The 27,460-nt window shown below is 48.7% G+C and overlaps 14 protein-coding genes across 14 annotated transcripts; 8 read left to right on the top strand and 6 right to left on the bottom strand.

Moving 5' to 3' along the window:
• Positions 1-3,115: 3,115 nt before the first annotated feature.
• FPRO_16127 (uncharacterized protein) lies at positions 3,116-5,998 on the bottom strand (the record flags this gene model as incomplete). The annotated part of the gene is made up of 1 exon (XM_031225238.1): positions 3,116-5,998. The coding sequence occupies one exon, from the start codon at positions 5,996-5,998 to the stop codon at positions 3,116-3,118; it is 2,883 nt and encodes a 960-aa protein (XP_031090416.1).
• Positions 5,999-6,688: 690 nt separating this feature from the next.
• On the top strand, positions 6,689-7,027 carry FPRO_16126 (uncharacterized protein; the record flags this gene model as incomplete). Its single annotated transcript, XM_031225235.1, has 1 exon — positions 6,689-7,027. The coding sequence occupies one exon, from the start codon at positions 6,689-6,691 to the stop codon at positions 7,025-7,027; it is 339 nt and encodes a 112-aa protein (XP_031090415.1).
• Positions 7,028-8,217: 1,190 nt separating this feature from the next.
• FPRO_16125 (uncharacterized protein) lies at positions 8,218-8,625 on the top strand (the record flags this gene model as incomplete). Its single annotated transcript, XM_031225234.1, has 1 exon — positions 8,218-8,625. The coding sequence occupies one exon, from the start codon at positions 8,218-8,220 to the stop codon at positions 8,623-8,625; it is 408 nt and encodes a 135-aa protein (XP_031090414.1).
• An 858-nt stretch (positions 8,626-9,483) lies between these two features.
• On the bottom strand, positions 9,484-9,972 carry FPRO_16124 (uncharacterized protein; the record flags this gene model as incomplete). The annotated part of the gene is made up of 1 exon (XM_031225233.1): positions 9,484-9,972. The coding sequence occupies one exon, from the start codon at positions 9,970-9,972 to the stop codon at positions 9,484-9,486; it is 489 nt and encodes a 162-aa protein (XP_031090413.1).
• A 518-nt stretch (positions 9,973-10,490) lies between these two features.
• On the top strand, positions 10,491-11,162 carry FPRO_16123 (uncharacterized protein; the record flags this gene model as incomplete). Its single annotated transcript, XM_031225232.1, has 2 exons — positions 10,491-10,959; positions 11,008-11,162. 2 exons carry the CDS (start codon positions 10,491-10,493, stop codon positions 11,160-11,162), a joined length of 624 nt encoding a protein of 207 aa, XP_031090412.1.
• Positions 11,163-11,848: 686 nt separating this feature from the next.
• FPRO_16122 (uncharacterized protein) lies at positions 11,849-12,084 on the bottom strand (the record flags this gene model as incomplete). The annotated part of the gene is made up of 2 exons (XM_031225231.1): positions 11,849-11,925; positions 11,976-12,084. The coding sequence occupies 2 exons, from the start codon at positions 12,082-12,084 to the stop codon at positions 11,849-11,851; spliced, it is 186 nt and encodes a 61-aa protein (XP_031090411.1).
• Positions 12,085-12,974: 890 nt separating this feature from the next.
• FPRO_16121 (uncharacterized protein) lies at positions 12,975-13,766 on the top strand (the record flags this gene model as incomplete). Its single annotated transcript, XM_031225230.1, has 3 exons — positions 12,975-13,154; positions 13,204-13,526; positions 13,577-13,766. The coding sequence occupies 3 exons, from the start codon at positions 12,975-12,977 to the stop codon at positions 13,764-13,766; spliced, it is 693 nt and encodes a 230-aa protein (XP_031090410.1).
• Positions 13,767-13,781: 15 nt separating this feature from the next.
• FPRO_16120 (uncharacterized protein) lies at positions 13,782-14,906 on the bottom strand (the record flags this gene model as incomplete). The annotated part of the gene is made up of 4 exons (XM_031225229.1): positions 13,782-14,359; positions 14,406-14,565; positions 14,608-14,772; positions 14,823-14,906. The coding sequence occupies 4 exons, from the start codon at positions 14,904-14,906 to the stop codon at positions 13,782-13,784; spliced, it is 987 nt and encodes a 328-aa protein (XP_031090409.1).
• Positions 14,907-15,290: 384 nt separating this feature from the next.
• Positions 15,291-15,437, top strand: FPRO_16119 (uncharacterized protein; the record flags this gene model as incomplete). Its single annotated transcript, XM_031225228.1, has 1 exon — positions 15,291-15,437. The coding sequence occupies one exon, from the start codon at positions 15,291-15,293 to the stop codon at positions 15,435-15,437; it is 147 nt and encodes a 48-aa protein (XP_031090408.1).
• A 1,118-nt stretch (positions 15,438-16,555) lies between these two features.
• Positions 16,556-17,161, top strand: FPRO_16118 (uncharacterized protein; the record flags this gene model as incomplete). Its single annotated transcript, XM_031225227.1, has 1 exon — positions 16,556-17,161. One exon carries the CDS (start codon positions 16,556-16,558, stop codon positions 17,159-17,161), a length of 606 nt encoding a protein of 201 aa, XP_031090407.1.
• A 292-nt stretch (positions 17,162-17,453) lies between these two features.
• FPRO_16117 (uncharacterized protein) lies at positions 17,454-18,489 on the top strand (the record flags this gene model as incomplete). Its single annotated transcript, XM_031225226.1, has 3 exons — positions 17,454-17,789; positions 17,853-17,878; positions 17,931-18,489. 3 exons carry the CDS (start codon positions 17,454-17,456, stop codon positions 18,487-18,489), a joined length of 921 nt encoding a protein of 306 aa, XP_031090406.1.
• Positions 18,490-19,015: 526 nt separating this feature from the next.
• Positions 19,016-19,822, bottom strand: FPRO_16116 (uncharacterized protein; the record flags this gene model as incomplete). Its single annotated transcript, XM_031225224.1, has 1 exon — positions 19,016-19,822. The coding sequence occupies one exon, from the start codon at positions 19,820-19,822 to the stop codon at positions 19,016-19,018; it is 807 nt and encodes a 268-aa protein (XP_031090405.1).
• A 978-nt stretch (positions 19,823-20,800) lies between these two features.
• FPRO_16115 (uncharacterized protein) lies at positions 20,801-21,130 on the top strand (the record flags this gene model as incomplete). The annotated part of the gene is made up of 1 exon (XM_031225223.1): positions 20,801-21,130. One exon carries the CDS (start codon positions 20,801-20,803, stop codon positions 21,128-21,130), a length of 330 nt encoding a protein of 109 aa, XP_031090404.1.
• A 341-nt stretch (positions 21,131-21,471) lies between these two features.
• Positions 21,472-25,582, bottom strand: FPRO_16114 (uncharacterized protein; the record flags this gene model as incomplete). The annotated part of the gene is made up of 4 exons (XM_031225222.1): positions 21,472-23,638; positions 23,694-24,188; positions 24,268-25,479; positions 25,542-25,582. 4 exons carry the CDS (start codon positions 25,580-25,582, stop codon positions 21,472-21,474), a joined length of 3,915 nt encoding a protein of 1,304 aa, XP_031090403.1.
• Between the last annotated feature and the right edge of the window lie 1,878 nt (positions 25,583-27,460).

Here is a 27,460-nt window from a genome sequence, read left to right as displayed (position 1 = left end):
GGTCTTCGATGGGCAAGGCTGCAGCGGCTAAACCTCCTTAAAGCGATTCCTATGACAAATCAAACCTCCTCTCTACAACTATCACCTTTCCAGTCATCCATGGATTACACATCGAATTCTAGGGGCAGTGCTCCAATTACACCTTCTTTCACTCGAGCGAGAAAGACAAGGCATGACCGACCCACGCTGGAAACGCCCTCTCGCTGTGTTGTTCCAGCACGGAGGGCATCCTGAACTCAACACTCACAAGGCTGTTTCGTTCATTGAGGACATCAAAGCAGCTATTTCAGAGACTTCTCGCAAGATCAAGGGGATAGAAGAAAGGCATTTGACTCCCTTCAAAGAGGTTCTTTCCCCATACACAGCTTTATATAGAACGATAGAGAAGAAGATCGTGTGGAATACGAAGCATAAAAATGTCTCTGTGGTATTGCCCACGTAATCATCGGAGAGGACTGGTGTGAGTTCTAGGATGTTAAACCATGTGAAGTAAGTAGAGGCAACTAGAGTGTCAAACCCAATAGCAATGAAGACAGCTAGCTCCAAAAATATAAGCGTACAGCGAGTCGCAAATAGAAGGTAATCGCTTTTTCATACTTTTAGGAACGTCTTGTCCATGCTACCTATTTTTAGACTTAGGAGAGGAGGGTTTATGTACCTTACTTAGCCTAATCAGGTTACGGGAAACAGAAACGATTTACGAGAAACATTTCCAGGGGAGTTACTAGACGTTGAGGTTTAAAAGACAGGCCATGAGCCTTTGCCCTGAATTCTTGATTCTACAGTTTGTTTTTAATCGATTTACCTTTGAACATGTCATCTATATCCTCCGTTGTCAGTGATCTCTCCGACGACGTATCTGCCGAGCTGTCTATTGTCTGTTATGATGACTATCATGGCATCCGCGGACCAACCTTGTTCATGCTGTGCTTGCAGGCGACTGTGCTCGCGCTCGTTGCATTTCCATGCTGGGACTCGCAGTCCCGGCAGCCGATTCATGGGTAGTCTACCAAGCATGCCTTCCGGGAATCGAGATGATGCATTCCCTATCTTTTAGCGCAAGAGAAAATCTCAATCGAGTCATGTCGTGGCAAATGGGTGATCGGAACTTCCATTTTCTACTTCGAACACCGTCAGATCCATCCATGGATACCAACATAATTGTCATTTCCTATCTTATTGGGCATGGAGCACATACTCTCTAGCGAGATCGGCTAGGTCTCGCAGAGATCGTGACTCAGATCGAAACTGACGGCTTCAGGATTTTGAGAAACATGCTGGAATTCGTCTCAAAGACGATGCGTGATACCTGTGGTTCGAAAATCGATACCCGCACACTCCACACTGAACCAGACGAAGGAATGACACCTTTGATGTGCGCAGTGATTCTTGGGCTGAGAGGTGTGTAGAAGTTCTATTAGAACATGGAGCACACCGCCATGCTATTGGGCCTTCATACCAGTCCCCCTTGTACCATGCAGTTACTCGGGACTTCATAGACGTGGCCAGGCTGTTACTAGACGAGCTGTTGTCACTACAGAGATTGAGGAGGATGTTCGGTTACAAGAAATGGCTCAAGTTCTCCAAGGATACCAGAAATTTCAGATAATTAAGGACAGCTCAGATACATCACAAAATTATTTATACGATATAAAAATAATTTAATATAATTGTGATCTTTTGCTTAAAACTGCTTTCTATTAATTACTTAAGTATTAAGTTATTTACTTCTTTATATTAATTTCTAACTTTTAATTTGTTTTCTGTAAGTGCATGTATTCTTTTTCCCATCTATCACTTATTTATAATTATACTTACCTTCACCATGGAGATTCTTCTCCCTGAACTTATTATAGAGATCTCTTAGGCTTTAATGTCCATACCTGAATTAAAAGGCATTCGTTTATGCCGCTTCAGCTGCCTTGTTCCACCACGTTCAAGTAATCAATACTGCTAAGTGTCTTAAGCAGCTTTGTAACTCTCAGAACTACAATACGAGTCCTGTCTCTGCAGCCAGGCACCTAAGTCTCTATCATGGCACTTGGCCACACCTTGGATCTTTTGACGAGTGGAAAACTCACCCCCAAGCTGTCAGCCATGATGACTTATACAAATAAGCGGAGATAGAGGCCTTTGTTGCTTACAGGCGTTTCGCCACTCAAGAAGCGCCCCGGGTCTTTGACTCTGATGTCAGCGGACTGGCCATGATCTTGGAAATGTTTCCTAGCCTGACTACCCTGACCTTATCACATGTGTATACATGGCGATGGGGAAAGCTGAAGAGTGCATACTACAATCAACTTTGCCAAAAGACACGGGTTGTCCCTTTCTTCAAGGCCAGAGTAGAAGACCTTGCATGCAAGCTATTGCCAAGTTTACCTCGCTTCCCCCAGATAACCAGTTTGAATATTCCCAGCACGCTCGACATACAGAACAATGGATGGCTCGTTGCTAACGAGAATATTGTGTCTTTAAACGTCAGTAATTTGGTGGTACGTGGTTATGAGCACGACGAAGTGCAGCAATTTCTACGATCGTTCCCAAATCTACGGGAACTTGTTTTAGGTACCGAGTCTGGAGGGCAAGCCAGTAGCCAGAGAATAGACCTACGGCGTTTGAAATGGCCAACACTTCGTCGCGCCCACTTTCGCCATCTCTGGACTTCGGAAAATGAGTTGATCGAATTTGCCAGTCTACACCAGCTGCAGCAACTGGCATTACGCAATGTGACACTGTTCAGTGGCACGTGGAAATCCTTCTTCGACCGTGTTGCGCGTCTTTCTAATCAAACGCTTCAGTCAGCGGTCTGCATAAAGACAAGCGGTGTTCGCATCAGTCTGAGTGAAGCTGCAAGGTCGCACAAGCGCTGGCCTAACAGCGATGCCAGTTCTTTGCCTACGCGAGTGTATTTGATGTTCGGCAAGTGTGATCAGGATCCAGTGTATAGTTTGGACGAGCGCGACTTTTGGCTAGTAGAATAAATTGAGATACCCAGAGCTAGATTATAATTTAAGATATTTATTTATTTAATACTCACTTGAGTGTAGGGTAGTCGCTAAGAATCATGCTGAGTCAGAAAACGCTGCAGCGTTTTCTGACTAAGCCATCGCCTTGATCACGTGCCTTCGCTTCTGGCGACCTGCTTAAGTAACTCATCGATGTTTTGTAAGTCCACATCCAGCTCGGTCTCCTCCCACAGAAACCCACCAGTATCTGAAACGCTGCCATTGAGAATCTTTTTCCAAACTCGTTCTTCAAAAATCCTTCCTGCTTCGCATAGGTTCCTCGTATACTTATCATCAAGTAGACTGCGGAATGCAGTCGCCTCCTTCTCAAATTTTTCGCAATAGAGATCGGACCAGTCTTTTTTTTTTAACCCAAAAGGATTTTTTGAGTCCAGGAAGATAAAGGGGAGCAATCCATTGTGTGATTCGCAGATAAGATTCAATTGTCTGCCGTCTTCCATATGGTCTTTCAGTTGCCTTTTCGTCATGCCATGAGCAGCTGCAAGTTCGTCAAGAAGCCCTCTTCTGAGCTGCTTTCCTCCCGCAGGCTTTCCCATATCAGCTTCACGAGCTAGTTTGCTTTGAGTAAGACGAAGTTCAAACTTTGACAAATTTGTTTTGCCCTCAAAGAACTTCACTAAATACACTGACTGGTTCAGCTTATCTTGACTCTTGTCGATATGGACGGGGACCCTTTCATTCTTCCAATCCTTCACCAGAGTAATGAACTGTTGTATGGCCGCTGTGCTACGGACAGCAGCGACTCGCTTGTATACATTCAACTCTGCGGCCGAGGGATGCTCGCGGTCGATTTGGATTGGACGATAACGTATGTCTTTCAGGCTTTGCTCGATGTCGATTAATCCGCGATGGGCTGCGGTATAGGTTCGTGTCTTCTTTGGAGCGACTTGGGAGAGTTGCTGATGTGCTTTTCGTTTGTTGATTTGGACTAATTCCCGCACGGAGGCAGTGGTTTGCCCATATTTTTTCCCAACAACATACATGCCATCGTCGGTACACGTAGTGATCTTGCTAAAGTCAATTTCCTCCCCAGGTGGTATGTAGTTAATCGAATGAGCGGCGCAATGTCCAAAATTGATGATCGCATGTGGCTGTCCCGGTAAGGTGTAGAAGGCTTCCCCACATCCGACGGCCGCAACATTATAATGTATGTCCGCCTCGTCAAGTCTGGAGGGAGCTAGAAGAAGACATTGATGTGAAACAAACAGGTCGCATTCGTTACAGTCCCAGTTTGCTTTAACAAATGCATTGAAATTAGCTATGTGATCTTCTTTAATCACCAGCCAAAGTTTATACCCGGTTCCGAAGTAAACCTCATTATAGGATCGGAACGTGATGAAATCTTCCCTATGTATACGGTTTCCGGAACCATGACCACCAATGTGGTGATACGGGACGTGTAGGTCCATAAGTTCAGGGTTTCCCGTAATCTCAGGTCCAGGATCCAAACGCTCTTCAGGAAGAATATCGAGATTGCCAATATAATACGGAATATCTTCTCGAGGAGGATCTGAGGCAAACTTCTCAAAAATTGCCACGATTTCCGGAATTGTTGGCCGCTGACATTGGGTAGTGAACCCCTCCCAGTGGATTGGAGGTCGACGATCCGGGACGTAAATATTTGCGTAGCCCATGCCTTTTGGACCTGGCACATACTGAGTGCTCGTGGTCTGCCACCTTTCATCAGTCGTCTTGACCATCTCCTTCATGTGGGCCAAGTCAACATTTCTGCGAGGAACAGAGAAGTGCTGGTGTTCGCCTTCACGTTCCATCTCGGCAAGTTTGGGGACGAGCCTTTTCATATCAGCCGGCGTGAGAACTGTTGTCGGAGGAAGCGAGGAGCGTGTCTCGTTGGACGGATTGAACCGCATCGCTGGTGGTGAGCTAGCGGTATCGCTTCGTTCGCCAGGTGGGCCGGCAGAGGGAGACTCTGTCTGTTGGTCGCTGGTGCGTTGCTCATCTCCACTCCCTGGCGAATGACGCTGCTCTGCGGCCACGGCCAGCATATACATGGCTGATGCCATGCCTTGAGTGAGATCATCGGCATGAGAATCATTGGGCCTCATATCACTGTTCATCGGGGGGCTGGCTAGCCGGTCGTCGTGCAGCTCAGCTTCGGTCTGTGCCGTAGGCCTTTGTGGCTCACAGGAACTGGCCCTTTCACTGACCTCAGGACTCTGAGTTGGCTGGCCAGTTCTGTCGTCAGTGACCGGACTCGGCTCGTCAGGGGAGCTGGGTTTGTCGCCAGTCGCGGGGTCCTGTCCCGAGCCAGAGTCAGCGATTCTTTTGAGGCCTCCAAGGTCAGGCTGCCGTTTCTGCACGTTATCTCCTGTGTCATCGACGTCCAACATGGCCTCATCCCCGTCAGCAGACCGACCAGAGCTCTCCGGCCATGTGATGTGAGTCGCAACGGAACCGGCTGGTGACGTGTCTATGGCAATGGAGGCAGCTGATGATTCAGTCCCAACCGAGGGGCTCCTTGCGAAGGATCTACCCTCTCGCCTTGTATTCAGGTCGGCTCTTGCGCTTCGGTTGGTTGGGCTCGAAGTGACTGCGCGACGGTCGTTGATGTCGTTGCCTCCCTCCTTGGGTGAGTCAGGCAGACTGTTGGCCGAGGCTAAATCGCTCCCCGTCGTGATCATATCCTCTGAGTCCAAGGGCTGTGGATCATCAAATGTCTGGGCAGGCTGTTCGCTGCTGGGAAGCATGAGATTCTGGGCTTGGGCGTGGGCATCTTCAGCCTGCAATGTCAGTGTCTGTAACTGGTCACCCAAACCATCCATGCCACCCAGGACTGTCGCCAGTAGCTCAGCGGCCGGATCCTCGAGTTGCTGGCGAACCATGCAATGTAGTGCACTGAAGCTTGACGAAAGGTCTCGTGCTTTTGTGACGAGTGAGTCAAGTTCTGAGATGAGAGGATTATGTGTGGACATAGTGTTGCTGAGAAAGTTGGTGCGGGGCGGATGCGACATTGCTTTCAAGGCAGGTCTTTGAGACTGGAGCAACACGCTACTTATGTATCCGTTGTTTGCGGCTGGGAGATCCGAGCTCGCAGGGATGCTCGGACCAGCTTGTACGCACGGTGCTGGATTATCGCCCAACTGATAAGATTACCCCGCACCAGGCATCACGCCACGGCGTTGAGGCGGTGCTACGTCAAGCCACTCTGAAGCGCCCAACTTCCTGGGAAGTCACAATCTTGTGCACCTCGAATCTTCGCCAACTATTTTTTCATATTGCTTATCTAAGCGTTAGTGGCATCCCTCACACCCTGTATCCAAGCCATTATTTTATCTTTGGGTCTGTTTTGGACCTCGAGACAAATCGCTGCTACCTTCTGATCGGCCTCCATTAAACCAGGTTCGGGTTCGCTGCTAATTGTTGTCACGCTCTTTGTATCCTGTTTGCCCCCTTGAGTATCGTGGCTAGTCGGTATGTGCTGTGCACATTGCTTGGCCTCGCCATTGCCACCGAATTCTACCAACTTTAGAGAAATTGGACTGTTATCGCCACAAATTGTTATAGAATAACGTGGAGAGCCGTCAGGGCTGTCAGTATTTCAAAGGCATAGTGGCAGAGAGAGTCTTACTAGGTACTGAATCCATGTTGGTGGAGTGAAACCTGTTGAAAGTGAAGCTGACACAACAAACAACGATGCTGATATGTCCCTACCAACTCATTATGATACATCGCCCCCGAGTCCCGAGTGGAGCACAGTGAGCCCTCAACATGGCCAACAGATCCGAAGCCAATTCCGCCAGCTCTCGCATCATCAAACTTCTGCCACTATCGACAATCTCGTGGAAGACGCTGCTGATCTTGGCCACATCTTACTTTCGCTGGCCAGCATCTACCAAATATTCTTTCCGCAGAAACAGATCTTCTCTATGATAGAAGAGAGCAAAGAACAGCCGCTATCTAAGTTCATTCTGGGCAAACTCTATGAGCTTCGATCAAAACTACACTTGAAGAATGATTTCGATGAGGACGCTGCTTCTTAAAGTTCATCGTCAACCGGGTTGCCTGTCAACTTATTGACCGATAATTTACTCCTATCTCCTGGTCTTGGATCCCACTCTCATTTCTAATCTCACAAGCTCAGATAATCTCTTACTCTTATTCTTCGGATTTTCTCTCCACTCTCTTAGTATTTATAAATAATTCTCTCTTTAAAACAGACCACTCTTTAATCGATTTCTTATTAATATACCAGATAAACCCCATTCACCTACAGTATTTCTTCTAAGTGACCTAATTTAGTGAATTGTATAAAATCTGCCAGCTTAGATTTACACGCCAATTCCTTTGTAACACCATGTCCCGTAGTATGTTCCATCGTAGTATCCTAGACATGCCCCCAACCAGGATGCCCCAATGATAATACTTTGACCGTCCATTTGAAATGAAGCTAATGTCCAACCAGATATTTGTTCTAGTTCTAGCAGACTACACTTTACTATACAGAGAACATGCTCTCTACCAGGAGTAAATGTATCCTTGATGAAGGTACCCTCTGCATGCTGAAGACGCTTTTGGTACACTAATGTATGTTAGAGCTTGCTAATATCAAGTTTGAAGCAGACATTACCTAGCTGTCCGAAAACTACATCAATAATTCTGAGTTCCTCTGGCGACGTGAGTGATGTCATTATTTTAAGCCTCTGGGTAATAAAAGATGGTTTAAGAAGTTCGGGGCTATTTGCACAACAGTCTAAAATCTTGGAATCAACGTGGGATTTATGGATCCTTTTATGCACTGGAGAGTCTTTGCCGGTCTGGTAGTGCATATTTGGAGGGGCGTGCAAACATTTAGCGTCATGACGCCCTGCATCTGTAGCCATCCTTGTCTCAAGGGGCTTGCAACCCAAAAACGCTAGCAGGCAAGCAGCGCTTTAAAAGACAGCCAACGCCCTGGTCCAACGTCAGTCCACAGAGAACAAACACCAAGATGAAAATACTCAACCCACTCTCCTGCATGATACCTGTAGGCACAATACGCTCGTACCTCGGGCATAAAGATCAGCTTCTGAAGCTCGTTATCCCATTCGTTGCCTTATATTATGGTTCTTCCCCAGACTCACCCAGCTTTCCAGACTTGTGCAAAGAAGCCACAGATCATGGACTGTATGGATTCCTTGAACTCCTTCACCAACGCCTCGAACCCCGTCCAAGATCCCTTCATTTACGCGACATGTTCCGACGCCGCACCCAACGCCTTCTAGATTCTCTCAAGGATCTACGGTACACAACCAAGACTCAATGGGGTCAACAATTCGTTCAACTGCAACTGGAGTCACCCAACCTTGACCTCAACGAAGACGATGCCTTTTCTTTGTTAGGAGGTATACCTACTCAAGGCGGCCCTCACGACAAGCATCTTCGGATCGCGATCCTGGTGGGGATGCGGTCAGGGACAGAAGGATACTGCATACAGGATGACTCTTCGGTCACTGAGATTGCCTGTAAACTTGCCATGTTCCTGCAGGAGGACCAGCAAGTCCTGCGAGATGCTCCCTTACCCTCTTATGCTAGCTCATTTACATCTGTGGCATCAGATGAAACACTGGTCGAGGGTACGGACGACATTTATGTCTCATAGGTATACATAGCTGGCACGTTAAATGTTCTTTGCTGTATTGACTCTACTTCCACTCTTGGCCCTTCTGACTCTAATTACTACATGATCAAAGTTGCCTTAGTAAATGTGCCATTCCTGGTAGTATTCCTCAGAGCAGTGCCCTATGACATGAGTCAGACCGCTGTCTCGGTACCATGCTCCAATAATGACATCGCGCCCGTCAGCCCTCTGCGTTATCACAAACTCCCAACCAGACGTTTCCTGTAGGGTTTCTTGATTGTCCGATACTCGATATATTTTATCAGGAACGGTTTGAATTGCAATGCCTGCAAGCTGGAAATGAGATACCAGTCTCAAAATTGCTAGATGCATTAGTAGATGTTTCTATGAGTTGAGGGTTAGCCTTACCTAACTCTCGATATATCACAGAAGAAATGAAAACCATGGTGGTATACGTGGTAAGGGAATAATGGATTTGATCTTGCTTTGAGAAGGAGAGTGGGAGAAGACTCAGCACAAAGCCCAGCTTAAATATCTGGGGGAAGGGCCATCCGCTCACGACTCCTGGATACAGGGTTGGCATAGATGCAGCCTGCAGTATATACACAGTGTGGGCCTGAGTGGCAGGGGTATTTACAAATTAATCTAAAGAATAATTGTCTAGACGATCTTCCGTATAAATATTTCTCTGATTAGAAGCTGTAGACAATGACAATTCAATGCTGGTCCCAACACCCTGAAAAAGGCTTACACAAGAAACAAAAGTTACAACATGGGTTTATTTGCAAGGATCTAAGATAATGAAGGGGCGTGTAAAGTTGTCAGCAGCTTCGTGTTATGCTACCGTCCTCTCCCATTGTCTTAACTTCCGCTACGTTTCTAAACTAAGAATGCGATCATTTCCTTTGGCAAACCGGTTGCTGGCCCCCCCCTGTAATCCTCGGAGTCGTCGGTGTAAACTCTGAACGATGGCCACTCGCGTTTCAATCTATCGCGCTCCGATTCGTCCACCTCCGCAGGAATAATGACAGCTCGAATTCCGTCTTGACCAAGTTTTGGATCTACGACAACCTTATAGGGAGCACCCCATGACGTACGATGCCATCCTTTCGTTATTTTCCTCTCTTCCATGTAACGACGGGCTATCTCGATGTCTCCCAGGATGCCGAAGACATCTGCACCTGCTGGGGTGTCTGGGGTGTCTGGGGTGTCTGGGATCCGTTGCAAAGCTTTTCGACCTGATTCCGGATCGCTTTCTGTTGCCTGGCGATGTTTGCGGATGTATTTGATAATGAAGGCAAGGATGAGGAAACAGATGACAGCTACGGGTACTGCTATCGCGATGGTGATGCTCTCCGATAGCTTCATTTTAGCTTGGTCTAGGTCTTGGTGGAGGTTTCGGGCAGCCTGTTGTGTCGTATGCGCCGCGGCCCTGGTTTGTCGGGGTGCTAGAAGAGTCTAGCATGAAGTGCTTGATTGGAAAGTTAGGTATGAATTACTTTGCGAACCAGTGTCGGTGAGGCCTGCAAGTAGTTGCCTCGCCGGGTTGCACATTACTTTAAGTATTTGGCCTGAAAGCAGAAAAAGCAGCCCTGACCTTGTGAATGCTGCAGTGTTGGCCCCCCATGTCCCAATACTCCAAGCACCCCCCTCCCTAGCCTCCCCGTATGCGTAGGGTGAGTAGGCCCACATATTCTACATGAATTCCATGAATTCTTTCCTCTTACGTTCGTCAGATCATTTCCACTCATTTCCGTCCCACTAGCGTGAGGGGTTGCGTCAGCAGCCCCCCTTTTACTTCATGAAGTCCATGAATTCTTTCCTCTTACGGTAGTGAGATATTTTCTTCCCACTTCCATTTCTCCAGCCTTTGAAACCTTGCAAACATGAGCGAGACACCGTCGAGTCAGGAGACGCCTGTCCCGTTCAGTGATCTTGTTGCTACACTCCGATTTCCCCCACCTGCACCTAAACCTCGTCGACGCACTCACGATCCCATATGGGACAAACTAACCACGAAGGTGCCAAAGACCGAGGCCGACTGGCAGACTGTTCGGTGTCGCCATGACTTTGACTCGCCGGAAAGGATCCCCGACACCCTAGCTCGACTACTTGACCCCCTGGAGGAGAGCAATCTGCACAAGATCGTTTTCTTGGCAGGTTGCAGTGTCGACTTGTATGAAGCTAGTAACAAAGAGCCAATCTACTCAACTCTGAGACAGTTCTTGGATAACCCTAAGCTCCCGCCAAGCACGCTGGATAGGTACTTGCTCGCAGTGGGCAGGCTTATTGAACTTCTTGACAAATTATACGTGCAGGGGCTTCGGCACCGTGCGCTGGAATTGGTTCTTTACAGTAAGGAAGATACCATAGCCTGCACCAGCCTGCGTTAATACCTGGCAGTACCAAACGACATCGCACATATCCGACAATACGGAGAACACCAAGGCCGATTCCTCCAGTCTATCCCGGTCACTAAACCTCCCCCGGAGGCTCAAGGCTCCATAGTTCTCTACATCCCATTTTTACTTCACTACATACGTCCTGACCTTGAGTAAGCTTCCCACGCTCTGTATTAGACAGAAACTAAGGTGAATTCGGAGGTATGATCGTATTTGCAAGGCCTTGGGGACTCGTCTATTCCTGGAAGAGGAACTTCAAGAGTTCCTCTCAGCATCGCGAACCCGCAGACTTAGCCTGCGTCTTCCCCCTTTGCCTCCCCCTATTACACCACCTCTTCGGTCTATGCAGCACTTCGAAACTTTTGTCATTTCCGAGACTCTACAGAGGAGAGTGCTTAATTCAGCCAGCCAACTGCGTGGGTTTAACCCAACGCCACCCGGCCTCACCAGTGAAGTAGATCTCTATGCCTACGAGTGGTCGACTGAACATCAAGCTTTATTTGATGCAGCAATGAGAAACTTGGTATGTGTTCGTCATAGTGTCATATCATCGCTAATGGTAAAGATATCACTCAAGTTCCTCATTAGAGGAGAACTATCCCGAGTCTCAGCGCACGCAATTCACCACGAATCTGGCTTGCTCCAGACGCCAATCGGAAGATATCAGATTGTCGTGCCAGTAATCAAAGAAAGAGCAGAGTCATGTCGGGTCTCGTTGGGCGGGTATGGACTTGGGCTGAAATGGGTTGCCTGGAGCATTGAGTCAGGATTTCTGATGAATCAAGGCACTTCACTACTTGTACAAAGTCCGATTGACTATATACTAATCCGGCTATCGCCCTTTACTTGAATACAACCACGTCTTTATGCCCAGGAAGCGAATCTATCACGTCTTCGCTTCTGCCCTTGCCATCATCGTCTGTAGGAAGTTAATAATGAATTTTCTTTCATGTTATCAAGTCGCCGCACCACAAGCCGGAGGGTTCTCTTTAGAACTATCTCCCTTTTCTTTCTGTTTGTCTTTGTCTGATGGTTCAGACGTGGAGGACGGGGGCTTGTCCTTTGGATCGTCTGACATGCTGTATGAATGGAGAATTTATGTAGTTGATCGAGTGATTTGTCCTTTGCTGATTTTACCTAGTATGAATAGCTCACTTTTATACCCGACAATGCCAGGTCATCGAAAGAGTCCCTCGCTTCGCCAACTTCCTGGTACTTGGCTAATATGACCGACCTGTAGGATCCCTGTCGGGCATCTCTAATCTTGGAGTTTTCATGCTGAACTAATGTATGTTACGGGCTGCATAATGGGCTAGCTCACGGATAGCTGAGGTAAAGGAACAGTCACATCTTATACGTCGCAGAAACTCATCAATTCGAGCACTATGGCGAGGTGAACCAGAGATTGTGAGCTGGCGGCTCTCACCCGGCCAGTAAGATAGACCAAGCGTGTGCATTGTGTTAGGGGCTAAGGTGATATAGGACACTACTACAATGCGTCGAGATGGTGATAGAATAATTCATTGTACAATATTTTCAAGTACTGCTAGCCGATCAGCTAGAGAGGTGAGTACCTCACCTTTCATGGCTACCTGCATAAGGCTAGATTTACCCAATCATAGTAGGGGGTGCTCACCTTTCATGACTACCCTACATGGGGCTATACTGATCCAATCATATTGAAAGGTGCTCACCTTTCATGACTACCTACATGGGGTCATCCTGATCCAATTATATTAAGGGGTGCTCACCTTTTATGACTACCTATATGGGGCTATGCTAATCCAATCATATTAAAAGGTGCTCACCTTTCGTGACTACCTATGTGGGGCTATACTGATCCAATCATATTAAGGGGCCCCCATCTCAGCAATGGCTGCCTGAGGTTTGCAACCTCTACCTGTATCTGCCAACGCAGTCCGTGCGGGGTATGTCCATCGCAGGACATCCTCCCCTGGTATGCCCATGATGTCCTCCGGGTTTTCTGTTGACGAAGCGAAGAAAGATATCTACCAGATTGGCTTTCATGTTATCGAGAACCCAGCTCTGGGCTCAGCATTTGAGCAGATGACAAAAGACGAAGCGGCATTCGACATCTCCTCGGATACCGGGTTTGAGTTCTGCATTAAGTTCGTTTTGTCTGAGCCGGTAGGTCTTGATCTCTTTTGGATTTCTGTAATCGAGTTAACTTTGTCAGCGGGTGAGAGAGACGCTGGACGCGCTTGGCGACGATCTCGGCTCACGATTCATTCTCGGGTACTGTGGCGGAATTCCTGCTGACCCAAATCGAATATATTCCTTCCGCGCTGGTGGAGATAAACCACATCTCTTGCTAGTGCATGCCTGGCCACGGAATTCGAGTTCAGTATACTATTGCGGATTACATAGCGAAGAAGTTCCCAAGTACCAGTCTGATAATAACCTGCTGCGAGTATTGGGACGGGATGTAAAATCATTCACCGGCAAAGAACTTGGGTGCGACCGAAACAATGAAAGACATCCTTTGGCGGATGGCGGATTGTAAGTGATCAGACACCTGAAAGCTCGATTCCTTTTTAACAACATTAAAGGGTCATATGGGATGCCAGGGCCGCGTTCCGATCGCTTTGTCAGTGGTCGTACTTTTATGTGTTTGTCGAGGAAGAACAGCTAAAGGAATGGAAAGAGACGCGTGAGTTTTGGAAGACAGGACTAAGCATTCCGGCATCGCAGGATCCCGATTATGTGGCTCAGTTAGGAGTTTATGTGCAAAGAGACTAAGTATCTTCATATAAACTACGAAGAAATTTTATCTAAGGGTCTCTTTCTCCTGCTCTTATCCGTGCCGTCCACCAGAAACCAAGAGTCCCAACCCGAAGTGTACTTCTCGCAGAAAGTAGCCACATGGTCGGCTGTGTCATCAAGGCAGAATAACCCGCTATTTTGAGCCTCTTGAAGTGTCACGCCGGGGTCGTCCATGCAGAAAAGTCCCGTATTGCTCACAGCTTTACCGACAACACGAGCCTCCTCAAGGTTTGCCATTACCACACCATTTCTCGCTGTTAGCGTCTTATTCGGCCGTGGTTCATTGACGTCTGTATTGAGTGATGCAGGAGTATCCAGCGGGGGCCAGACATGGTTCGTTTCGTTCGAGGTCGATTTCGAGGATTTTAAGTATCGATTTATCTTTCGTTTGCTCGACTCGCAAAATGTAATGGCAATTTGGTATTCCTGAGAGGCTCTCATCTGAAGCCGTCGCCGGCGTTCCGTAATCCATGTTGTGCCCAGCGGGTGTTTGCAGCCGTGCGATGTTGCAGTGTTGCATGAGGTGTATAATTTGCCGCACCCTTTGCACGGTTCGATAAACGGAATATCTGATATGTCAAGAAGTGTTTGGCTCTGTCAGAATTGGGGACTTACGCGCCCTGAAATGCCGACTTCGATTGCTAGGGTTTCTATCTTTTACCTCACAGTTCGCTAGCGGACATTGGGATCCTTCGTTGCGATAAAATTCATATTTGGGCGTGGCAATGTGTGATTGACTATGTAGTAAGTCTAGGACAAGTCGCGATTCCAAGGACTCACACATTAGCAACCTCTATAATAATTAGAAAGCACTCACTCGAAACTCTTCGATATGTAACTCAAGGGCATAATCGTTGTAAAATTTTCTGCTGCACACTTGGCATATGGCTGGTCTTAAATAAGCTTCATTGTCTCGGGAAGTTCCTGGGGTGATATGGTTCAAACACTGCGTATATGCTGCGAGAACAGATTGTGTTTGGGACTAACGATATTGAATTAAGTCTAGCTGCTGTTGGTAGGGGGTTTTAGTACCTTAAATTCCGTGATATGAAGTTGAAGTGCTTCAGATGTTGCAAATACTTGCAGACACACTTGGCATTTAAATTGGTCCGGCATGATGAAGATGAAATCATAAAGGTTAAGTTTGAAATGACGAAAGAAAAGCGCAAGAAACTTCCAGTGTTCCTGCTTTGTCATCATTATCCAATCATTGCAAAAGGATAAGTGGACCAGCAGTGGTCACCTTACCACAGACCCACATCTTTTTTTGCTGCCTGATGAGTGAATAAATGTTCGTCACGGTCATTTATCTCTTGACTACTACTATTGTCACCTTTTATAACACCTTTTACGATGAAGTGCGAGCGCTGCGACGGTACCGGAAGGAAAGGCGAAGCTGTTTGCCATGAATGCAATGGACTTGGAGAACGTTGAAGCAGGCAAGTTTTATATATACTATCTAAAACCCTACTTACATTTACTAGCAGGGGACAATGTTTGATGGATATTCGGGTTATACACTTGAGTTTTATGCAGGCTATATACATGGTCTTTTATCGCAAGGAAGGTAAGGTCAACTACGCCCTTACACTAACACACCTTCGGCGATCACTAAGGATCTGTTGTCTGCTGAGGCTGCCATGCTGAGAGGCTAAGAATACAATATAACTCTCAAGAGGATGACGATACCAGAGGCTTTGGCGTATGGGCGAGCGCCAGGGTGGAATTAAATGGAGTTTGACAGCATGTATGGAGATAAATGCAAATAACAGCGGAAGTTTGATGTTATCACCGTTGAAACGCCGACTTTACCCGAGTCTAACCGAGAGTGGAGTGATTTCTTTATTGATGAGAGACTGAGCGTTATCTTTCATAGGATTGGACTATGGAAGCACTTTCGATTTTCAGAGTACTTACAGACGACCTGAAGCGGCTGTATAGTTTACTTAATGAGCATGAATGAAAAAATGACTTCGATGTTGTATATTGTTAGTATAGATAGAATACCAGAAGTGCAGTATTTTACCTAAACTATTCCTTCATGTCTTAATTGACTTCAGCCCTATGTACTGTTAGGTATCTGATGTCAGCACGGCTCGGATCAACGGAAGCACCTATTCGTTTTTTTAATCAATGATGTCAATCAAGCGGTGACTCAAGTAGGGCTCTGCAGTTGCATGCATCGTGAGAGCTTGTCAGAATGCGACCTCACTCTACGCATGACTCCCTGCAACCAACAACCCATCCATAGCTAAACGACAGCTCTACTTAATCACATCGAGTCTTTCCCCATTTGTGTTCTATGGTATATTGGACCATATTTTGGTTACACTGCATCATGCAGGTCAAGAAGTAGGCTGTCCCCGCGAACTTAGAAATACACCCCCTCCAGTATACTTGCTTGCATCCATAATATGCCCCCGTGGGCCACGAGATAGAGCAAACGCCTTGCATGGTAGATATTGCATTTATCCCCTCAAGTTAGGCAACCATTCTGTTCCCTGCCCGGCTACAAATACCCGGGCAATGACAAGGGCTTTTCTGGGGTATTTAAGATCCATTCATGTCGCCCTTGAGCCTGATATCTAAGTTCGCATTCAAACCAACGTTCTGCTACCTCTTAAATCAATTTAACTTTCACAATGGCCGCCACTGAAATCGGTGGATGCTTATCCTGAAACACTAGGCCTTGAGTTAACGATATCAGCTGGAACAGTCTTCCCGAGTCCCGGGATCAGCCAGAGGTTCCCGGCCAGCACTTCAGTATGCTGGCAGAGATCTTGGAGCGCCATGGTTTGAAGAAGAAGTTGTCTTTTCACCTCATCCATCGACATGACCTCATCGATGATGGCAAAGTCATGATGACGAGCAATCTCAACATTCTCATCGGAAAATGGATTCGCCCGGTGGATATCCATAACCTTAACCTAACCAACACTCATGGCTATCTCTTCAAGATGAGCTCTGATGGCAGTCCCCGAGTCTATAAGTACAGAGAAGGACCTCTGCCTGACCTAGCGGGTGTCTCACCCGATTTCCTTTCCGAGCTGAACCACTTTTTCCAGGGTAATCAGTTAGGCGACCTTCTGGCGCTTGGGGTCACAGATGGTATGGAGGGCCTGGTCGAGTTTGACCTTGGCCATAACGGAACTGTCCTGCTCAAACAGGAGCAGGCAAATTATGGCAAGCTTGCCAAGGAAACAGGGTTCATTTATCATGAGGGGGGAGATGGAATTAGACAGCTTAAGGGCAATGAGCAGCATGCTGAGACAACCACTGGGCCTCACAAGGTCTTCTGGGATGGCAAGCTCGAGAACGAGGCCGAACTGGTGAAGGCTTCACATGAATTGGGCCTTATTCGGTGCGAGTAGCGTCGCGCTTTATATATCTTTACAATTAATTATATATAAAGCGACAAGAGCTGAAAGGATATTCCATTATTTGAGATTATGGTCGCGGAGGGCAGTAGTAGTGATTCTACTTTTATTGATCCCGGTTCGACTGCGCTGTGGCGGCCTGGATGGTGTTGCGGCTGGAATGCTGCCTAAATGCTGCCTAAACGATGCCGAGGTGCTACCGAGATCATTGATTTAAAGTCTCGCTTGACCAAAATAAACTCCTACCTCCCTAAATATTGTACCCTTCGCCTATAACTATCCTGCCATGAGCATCGATTTTTACTCTGTTGAAAGCTGTATCCAGCACTTCTTCGACACCTCAACTACAGTTACAAGGGCGGAATGTGATATGAAAGCCGCATCTCTTGTCGGTGGGTCAGTGACTCCAGTGCCTATACAGGGTGTATGGAGCTATACAGTCACTGGCGGCCCAGATCAGGCAGATATTGTGCAGTTCCGCGCGGAGCGATCCAAGCTGGATATGGCAAATATGAGAATCGCTGAGCTAGTTCACACAAAAGATGTTCCCAGGTGCAAGTATTACGGGCAAATCGGTAGCCAAAATCCTTTGTCTATCTACGTGATGGAGAAGCGTGATGGCGTATGTTATATCCAGACAAGGGACACTTCATGGGAGGGTAAGGCGGAATTTGAGATGCGGTAGTTCCGGACTGTTGGTGACCTTGCAAGGTAGGTTTATCTGCCAGCCACTCAAGGTAATAGTCATTTAACTGGATGGCAGGTTCTTCGCAGCAGCATGGCGGGGGGCGCAGGAAGTGTCTCCGTCTACTGTCAATACCTTGCACAAGGAATTTGAAAGTGATCTTAATCGACTATTTCAACGGCTTCCTGATCGCTTTACGGAAACACTCAATCTGGTCCGCCAGAACCTGCCCAGAATCTTCACCCTTCCCTCTGTCATCACTCACGGTGACCTCAACGAAACCAACATTCTTGTTGATAATGCCGGCCATATTTCTGGCGTTATTGATTGGGCAGAGTCAAAAATATACCCATTTGGGATGTCGCTATGGGCATTAGAGAACCTTCTTGGCTATATGGATAGCAATGGCTGGCATTACTATGATAATGCTCAGGAGCTCAGAGATGAGTTTTGGCGAATCTTTGAGACTGACATTGGAGGCATTCAGGAGGATGTTAAGGTAAATATCCGTTTTGCAAGGATGATTGGATTATTCCTACGATATGGCTTTCATCAAGATGGGGCAGTAAGAGGAAAAGTAAGGGATACTGATATTGCCCTTAGGTATGCTGATGCTTTTTGCACAGAAGGTATCTGAGAAGAGACAGCTTGGATTAATGGCAAGAGAGAGTAGTCAACTGCCATATACGGGGACTTGACTTAGGTAGTATACTAATAATTGTTAAAAATTCTTAGACTAATAGTCTCCTAAACGGTTGATGGTAGAAAGGGGGCGGCTGAATATCCTTGGTCATCCATTGCGTCTACGTTTGAATGCCGCTCAACAGCAGTGCCCGCCTGTATTGCCAAATCCCCTTTAACAAGAACCCTAAGAACTGGTGACAGCACTATAAAACCAAGAGAACTTTCCCAATCCTGTGACTTATTTTCTCGTCCATCGAAATGAGAAATTATGCTTTCTGGGAACGGCCGAGTCCTCAAAGGCGTCTTGCTTCCCTGATTCATGCGAGGGACACGATAAGTGATGAGTGAAGATGACCATAACCAAATTCACCGTATCAGCGGCCTACCCGCACTTGTGGCCGTGTTAGAAACGAACAAGAAAGTGTGGCTTATTTAATAAGGAGATGAGGACATCATCACTAGCATTCTGAGAAAGACTCCTAGCGCTTGACCTTGTCCTTCTGTTGCATGATATCCCAATGTTGCTTGACACCGTTCTCTGTGCGCTTCAATTTCTTTGTGATATAATAGTCCGATGGAGTGCCGTTGCTCTGCTGGGAGCGCTTGAGTCGTCTAAGAAGATCCTCTTCTCCTTTTGTCCATCTGCGACGTTGTATACTTTTCTGCGACTGTGAGTTGCCAAGCTCGGCTTCGCTTTCGCTATCATCAGGGCCCGAACATGTGCTTGAGAGAGTATCTCTCCAGTCATCGCCTATTTCGTCCACGGCTACCTCTATGGTATCATGTATAGACTGGACGCTGACATCTGCTATCAGGTCATGTGATTGGACTGGGGACAGCATGTCCAGTGCCCTCAAGGTTGACTCTGCAGCGTTGCGAATCGATGAAATAATTTCTTCAGATGTATTCGATGTAAGTTTGCGTCGCTTCGGCGAATGGTAGGCTTCTGACCCAGAACGCTGAGAGTCACTGCTGGCGTCGTGTTCAGAAAGCAATCGATTTGCTGATGAGGGTATCTCAAGTGGAGCTGGCGTTTTCTTGAACAGGCCAGGCTCCACGATGCCAGGCTCTGTAATGCTGGGCTCTGTGATGCTAGGTAGTATACTAGCTGCTGCGGCAGGAACGGCGCGCAAATTCATGCCATCTAGGCTGACTTGCCTGTCGTTTGGGGCTGAGGACGAAGGCTCCTGAGACTCTGATGCTGTACTGTTCCCTCCAGATAGCGCAGCGTGGGATATAGCATCAGATACATCTAAATCAGCTACCTGGGGGCTAGTTTCTTGCATGTTGTCTTTTCTGTGAATAAAGGCATCTTGTAGTTGTTAGGGATATTCTTATAGTCTTTAAAATGGATGTATTTACCTTGATTTCTGCAAAATGTTTTGGCAATGTGGTGAGGTTACTAAAAGTGTACTGGTGCTCGAGGTAGTGACGGAGTGGTCTTCGTATCTGGTGACCAAGTTTATTCGGCTGAACTGATCTCTGCATTGCTCCCTTCTTCAGAGGTATTGACATTATAAGGTTCTCGCATCTCTAAAGTCTACCGTAATCTAAACGTTTATTGCCTCCCAGACAGCAAAACTTCATTAAGTCAATATCATTAAGTTAGCTGCCTCAATTGCCTTACTTGCTCTTTAGCTGGCCGAAACCTTCCTCCCGCAACCCAAATCAAAGGTCCTGTGTTGAACCACGCTTCAATCGTCCAACACGCTTCGATAGTAAGTCATTCAACCCGACTTCCCTTCTAATCGCAATCGCTAACAATACCGCAGCTGCCACATCACGATGCCTACTGCTCAGAAGAAGCCTGCAGTCCGATGAGGCTTATCTAACCGAGGACCTCGATATGATCCCTTTGATCGACCTATTTATCAACAGAGACGACCACGCTGACCTCCGTGATATGGCCACGGAAATCGGATCGGCCTGGGAGCGTACGGACGATGCCAGCCGCGTCAAGCTGGCAGCCTTTGGTTGCAAGATCCTTGAGGTCATGTGGCGTCACTACCCGCTGGTCGGCAAAGAATTCCTTGAGCTTAAGGGGAAGTTGCTCAGAGGGGTAGCTCCAAGCTACGATTAGTTGGTATTCGGGCAATTTCGCAGGCTTCTATCCCAGCCACCCTCTGTCAAATTTCTGAGGCCAACAGTACGAACATTTTCTGCAAGGTCCTCTTCTTTCCTTGTGCTAATGCGTAACCGATTCACAAATCGTGGTGAGGGACAGGATCAACAACATACAATACGGCGTGGGAGTAAACGCAGCCATGGCGTCGGTCTACCAGCATCATCTCGATGTCCGGCGATTAGCTGCACCAAAGGGTGGCATGCCATGGCCAAAGGCAGGGAGGGGAGGTGCCATTGCCGTCTCTTGCACCTACGGCTCAAGAAGTATAGTAGTCTTCGTCCACGCCTACTTACCGGCCATTCAGTTCGAAGTACTAGACGTCGAGGCGCTAGCTGAAGCTGTTCCATCTAGAGGTCTTGACTTCTCTCGGCTGGGTGCAGTCGCAGGCTTTTCCAAGCTTTCTGCGCGATTCTACGGCCAATCCGTCCGGAATGGAGCTCGAATCGTTTGTATGCCAGTACTCAACTAGCCCGGGAATAAAGGAAGAAAAGCAGCTATCCACAGGCCCTCCCGCGGTAGGGCGGCTGTAAAGAGTAAGAGACTCACCAGTCGCTCGAGAGTCAAGATATGTTGAAAAAAGAAAGGAGAAAAAAAAAGGAACGTAAGGAAAAGGAAAAGCACAAGAATGAGGGCCTTGTAGGCTTTGTAGAAAGTTCTGGATGAAGTGTATAGTTCCTCCCCCCTCCCGACTTCCCTGAGTATCTCCGTTAACTACTTAGACAGTCTGAAGTGACACAGCTAGAATACAAACCCCGTACTCGTCTTCCTAATCGCATCTCTACTCCCATCAATCTAGACTGTTCACCCCTATCACCCGAAGAAAAAGCGCGAAAACATAGACGTCGTTTCCACCTTGGCGTCTCCGTGACTTTCGTTGCTGAGGCGCTCCCATTCTTTCTCGTCCTTGTCCTCGTCCTCGTCCGTGCCCTCGTCCGCGCCGAGACCCTTGCTTGCCGCTCTCCAGCGCTTGATAGCCTTAGTAGAATCCTCCGTCTTCGGGATACTGTCGAGCACGCCCTCGCTCAGCGGAACCGTGACCTGCGGGTCCGTGGCTGCGTCTGCGGCGGGGGCTGTGGTTGTGGCTGCGGCCGCGTCCGAACCTGCGCCGCTGCCCTTCGTATGCGCGTCGTCCACCCCTCGCACTGGAAGCGTCATCTCCACCTTGGCTTTGGTGGGCTCCGCCTCGTGGGTAACCGGCGGCTTCTGGGCCGCCGCGGTGGCATTTTCGAGACCGATGGCCTTGTCCAGATCCATTTCATAAGCCGAGCTCGGCTCATGATCACCGTCCTCTGATACCGTGCTGGGTGCCACGGCCGGGAGGTTCACGGCTTCTGTTGCCTTTTCGGCGTCGACCTGGCTGACTGGCTTCTCGGATTGCGTAGGTTGCTGTTCAGTCGTGTCAGTGAGTTGGCTCGCTTCGGGAGTGTTGTTGGCTACACTGACCTCTTCCGCGTCGCCCTCGACCTTCTCGTTGACAGCTATAGTAGCCACATCCGTAGTAGCCTTGGCTTCGTCCTCTTTCCGTTTCTTCTCTTTTTGTCTCTCCTCCTCTTTCCGTTTCTTCTCTTTCTGCCACTTCTCTTCCCTTGCTGCTCTCCTCTTCTCCCTCTCGATCTCGGCAGCGTGGAAGAAAGGATGTACATAAACAACTCTGACGCCGCCGTCGCGCTCGATGATTTCCGGCATCTTCTTGTTGAGGTCAGGCTTCGGTACGGATGAGGCCCCAGGCACGCTGATCCAATAGCGTCTCTCCTCGTCGGTCTCGAAGACAAAGAAGCAGTCGGACAGCTGAGCAGCCAGGCGCAAAAGCTGGTTTGACCGAGCGTCACATGTCGCGGCGTCCTGGACATAGTTGCGAACCTGCATCTCGTCGTAGTCGTATTTCGAGCGCTTGAACCAGCCGTTGGGGAAGAGAGGGGGAACACGATGCAGCCCTTCCCACCTCCGCACTTCTGCCTCTTCGGCTTCTCTGTCCTTCTGCTCGTCTTCCTCTTGCGTCTTCTCGGCTTCTACCTCCTTCGCCTGGGAGTCTTGCTGTTGAACATCCTCGTTTTCGTTCTCTTCCCTCCTCACTTCTACCAGTGATGCCTCGACTGATTCATCGACGGTCTGCGCGGCGGGTTCCTTGGCGGTCTGCACAGCCGCTGGGGTGGCATCAGGGGCGGCTGGGCAGGCAACGACTACTGCGTCCTCGGCAGGTCTCCCCAGGGATTTGTTGCGGGGTTCAGGCTCAGCCTCTCTGGCAAAGAAGAACCCCGCAAGCAGACTGTGTTCCGGTAGTGTGTTGGCGTACACCAGCTCCCAATCTGGTGTCTTGGTGTCCAGGTCTTTCTCGTGCGCGGCGTCACTGGTCGTAGTCTCTTCTGTCGCGGCCGTGGACTCTTCCCGGGGGACCTTGTCCTCTTCCGCTGTCGTCTGACTCCCTTCCGGAGTGGCCGTGGCATCTTTAGCTTCGGCCTCACTCTTGACAAGCTCTGCCTTTCGCTGTTCCTCTTGCTCGCGTAAGTACTTCCTGAGGCTGTCTTCGGTACTGAGCCCGTACTTGTCCAGCCTCTTGTCCTCGTTGAGCAACGAGCAAATTGTAACGAGTTCCGATTGGGACGCGCTCTCCAAGGCAAGGGCGCCTCGGGCCTCATCCTCGCGTAGAAGCATGTTGAGGAAACGCGCCAGAAGCTGCGCGTGGAACGCCGAACCGATCCGTTTCAGGAGCCTGGGCCGCGTTTTCAGGGAGCGCATAAAGACCAGCATTACGTATATGAATCCCCACAGCCTGAGGTCACGCGTATCTGCCTCCTCCAAAAGATAAGGGACCATGGTGCGGATCAGCTCGATCGTTACATCGTGGATGTCCCTCGCGTTGGCCATGGCGTCAGAATTGTCCCGGTCTTCGGCCCACGCCGCCATCATAGGGCTCCATCTTTGATCAATAAGGGGAATTCCCAGCAGTAGCTGGCAGAGGAGGAGGCCGAGTTGGGGGCTGCAAGTGATCAGTTAGATATGGGAGTAACTCATCCCACAGGGCCAGCACGTACCTTGGACACATTCTTGATGTGTTGGAAGATGCATCAATCCTTATCTTCTCCAGTGCCGCGTAGACAGCCTGAACATGTTCCTTTCTACTGTCGTTGTAGCCATTTTTCCTGAGAGTCTCGGGCTCCAGGGAAGCGAGAATCAGATGGGAAACAGCGGTAAGGAAGTGATCTTTGTCGGTCTGGGGAACGCTGGCCTGCTTCTCGGCTTCCTTCTCATTCCGGTCAACAATCGGTTTGATAAGGGTCAACACGACCTCCCGCGCGGCGAAAAACGGGACTTCGACGACGAGGGACTTGGTGTAGTAAAAAAACTGGGACACAGTGGCTTCGAATTCTTCGTCAGGCGAAACCCGAGTTTGGGGCCGCGCCAGGATGGCGAGGTGGTGATAGATGAGGCCGGTCGTGGGATTCTCGCCCGATACTCGAGTGTACTTCTCTTTGGAAATGTCATGCCAGCGCTGCAAAGCTTTCTTGTCACCGCTTTGGGTGGCCATTCTACGCAGCAAGTGTCAGTCTTGGTTATCACATCTGTCTATCGTATAGTAGACCAAGCAGGGGCAGCGCCTCTACTTACCCGTATCGGGCCAAATCCGCTTTGCATTCGATCCAGGTGTGACGGAAGTGCGGGACAGTCTCTTCCAGCAAAGACATCATTTTGTATGCCAGGATGATGAAACAGGCCATGTGTTCCCCGGACTCGACAAGTCGTTTACGCATGACCTCGAGAAAGGAATGTATCCCGTGCCACCATATTCTTCCCGGCATGGCATGCTTTGCAGCGAGCCTTTTGAGCGCTGCCGACGCGCTAGGGTGCTGCGATTCCAAGAGAAAGTCGTAGTGTTTGTGTAATAATGTGCGGTGAAGCTCTATGAGAGCCGCAAACTGCTCCGCATTGAGACTGGGGACCCATTGGGAATCGATCAGCACCCAGTATTCGCTGCCAATCTTTTTATACAGACTCTGGTCACCCAGCTGCCTGAACTCGACATAGCATGGCAGTTCGGTCTTGGGCTTCTTCTCGGACTCAGACTTCGTCTCCTTGGTGAGGGCAGTAGTGTTGACTCCAGTGTCTGCCGTATCCTTGCCCGAATCTGGGGGTGCAGTACCAGCCTCTTCAGGAGAGGCCTGCGGCTCTTGGGCGGATAGATTGGCGTCCTGGTCTACAGGATGCGTAGTAACGGTAACTTCATCGAGAGCGGCATCTGCATTCGCATCCGCCACCTTGGGAGATGTTTTCTCGTGATCCACCTCCTCGAGCTCTGCCTCCTCAGGAGTTATCTCCTCGAAAGCCTCCTCAGCCTCCGCCTCCCTAGAAGCTGTCTCATCTAGCCTTTCACCCACACTGGTCGGCATCGCCTCGGGGTCGGGGTTCGAGTGCTTATTGTCTTCTTCCGCTTGGGCGGTCTCTTGCTCTACTTTCGCTTCAGCAGCCTTTTGCTCTGCTTTCGCTTCAGCAGCCTCTTTCTTTGCTTTCTCTTTGGCACTCTTTAAGTCTCGCGAGATCTGTTCAACCAACTCGATTCCAGTAGCGAGCAAGTGTTTTCCGTCCACTTCTATGCATTCGCTTTCGACCATCACCAAGCTGGCATAGATGCCCTTTAGTTTGGCTATTCGTTGCTCCTGCGAGTCAAGTGGTGGGTCCTGATTGTTGGCTTTGACGGTCTGGACCTCCTCAGCGACGGCATTGCTGGAATCTTGTTCGCGGCCGGTGATAGTGGCTGCATCGTCCTCTGTCACGACCGACACCTCGGAAGTGTGGTGAATCACGGAATCGGTCGCAAGGCAGCTATTGTGTTACTACTTGTCAGCACAATGCCACTCGTGTTGATGGGATCAATCTTGACGTACTCAGCAGGAGCATCTTTTGGGTTACGCGGACCACCACCCATGGTGGAGAGGAAAAGGAGCCTGCTAGAAGAGCGGCAGAGCTGCTGTAGCTGGGATCAAAATCGAGGAGAAACACTCGACTGGTGAATGGTCAGAGGGACTAAACACGTAGTAAGAAAGCATGAAAACAGCAAAATCTAGAGAAGAATCGGAGCAAACAAAAGGAGTACACAAGGACTGTGGCAAGGCTTATATTGGGTACAAAAAGACACCGAAAAACTGGGGAATAGGCGTTCATCGCCGGTTCGCCTTTATGCATATGCTAAACAGTCGACGTTTTGAGCCGCAGACTTGTTTGCCTCTGGTTGCCTTATGGTTGCCTCTCGATAAGAACAGCTGGGCGCCGGGGCGCGGGGTCATACCCGAGCCCGGCAAGCGGATGCCCTATCAGAGAGAAACTCGGTGAAGTGCGTGCCAATCCATAGAGTACAAAGCTGCCATCAAAATTCATCTAAACACACCCCACCAGGAGGAGGAAACCATTGGGCTCGGGCGCCCCTGAAGTGACGATTGAGGCTCGCCGGCAGTTTCTCGACTGAAGTGGGACTCAGCGGCTTGAGCTTGAAACAGGGATCAGCATTAACACGTAGAGGTAAGGCATCAGTATCCGTGCATGGAGGGCTAATGAGAGGATGTACCCTCTAGAACCCTCTAGAGGAAAGGATGTACCCTCTAAAGTTGGTACTCCATCTCCAGACGACAGGGTTTATCTGGAGGCTGGGGTTAGCGGGCGGAAAGTGCTTCCGGCTGCAAGGGGCTGTCAACCCCCACGAAACTTGGGCTCTTGTGGAGAAGCTAAACTTTTAGGGTCCGAATCGTGTACGGAGTAGTACTCACCCCGACACGCCCTCTACGGCCTTTAACTGGGGACCCTGGACTCAGCTAAGTCCATGTGTCGCCATGTTCCAGCCCTGTTAGCAGCCATGGAGGCTTTATATTACAGGGGTTACCAGCTAGCCAATAATCTCAAATAGTATATGTCCCCGGCCTCGCCGTGCTGTTCGCTCTGGCAGACCCAATCTACTGGACAGCCACAATGATCAGCAACAACCAAACATATGCTGGAGTCAAATCAGCATCACCAGTGATAATAGACTGGCCCCATTACGCGACTTCCGTCGTCCATGAAGAATTTCCAACGTGCCAAGAACAGGTCGATGAGATTTGCGCGTGAGTACCAACCTTCGTGCTCTTGCCACTTATTAACCCACCAAAGAAAATCATCAAAACACGTTGCCCTGTACTATACAACAATTGATATCCAATCCGTGCCTGAGTCTTCACCTGTGACAATGGAGACTATTGAATATCAGAGAGAATGGGCGAAAGATGTCCAGCTCTGGTTCAAAAAAAGCCACTATGAGCCCGTTCAACACAGTATCCTTGGCAGCGCACCCCTTGGTAACTGTCATCAAGGTATTGAAAGGTTTGCTGCATACGGCAAACACAGCTTCAACGCATGCTACATGAAAACGGAATTGGGATATAGTACTCCAACACTATAGGTGATCACATTATTTATCTTATATGTACTTTGCTAACTATCTCAGGCATCAATGGTTCTTCAAGTTGACGTTCTGTATGGCTTGTAACCGTCGTCTTGATGCAGCTCAACAACAACACGAATGCCAACGCAAATGCGCAATGGGAAGCGAACAATGTGGAAAATGGTTCCAAGGGGATCTAAACCTCAGACGCCACCAATACTTCCACCACAACTCTACTCCAAGAAACCCTAAGTGGTGTGGACATGAAGTTCGATTCATGTATGACCTGCATTTACTAGGCTATAGCGCGAAGGATATCAGCAGAGAAATTCCTTGGAGACCTACGGAGATATTGGAGAGTGCCATAAAGGAACCAATGTATGGCTGCCAGTA

Source organism: Fusarium proliferatum, assembly GCF_900067095.1.
Source record: "Fusarium proliferatum ET1 genome assembly, contig: FPRO_scaffold021, whole genome shotgun sequence".
Taxonomy (NCBI): domain Eukaryota; kingdom Fungi; phylum Ascomycota; class Sordariomycetes; order Hypocreales; family Nectriaceae; genus Fusarium; species Fusarium proliferatum.
This window is presented reverse-complemented; position numbering and strand designations above follow the sequence as displayed.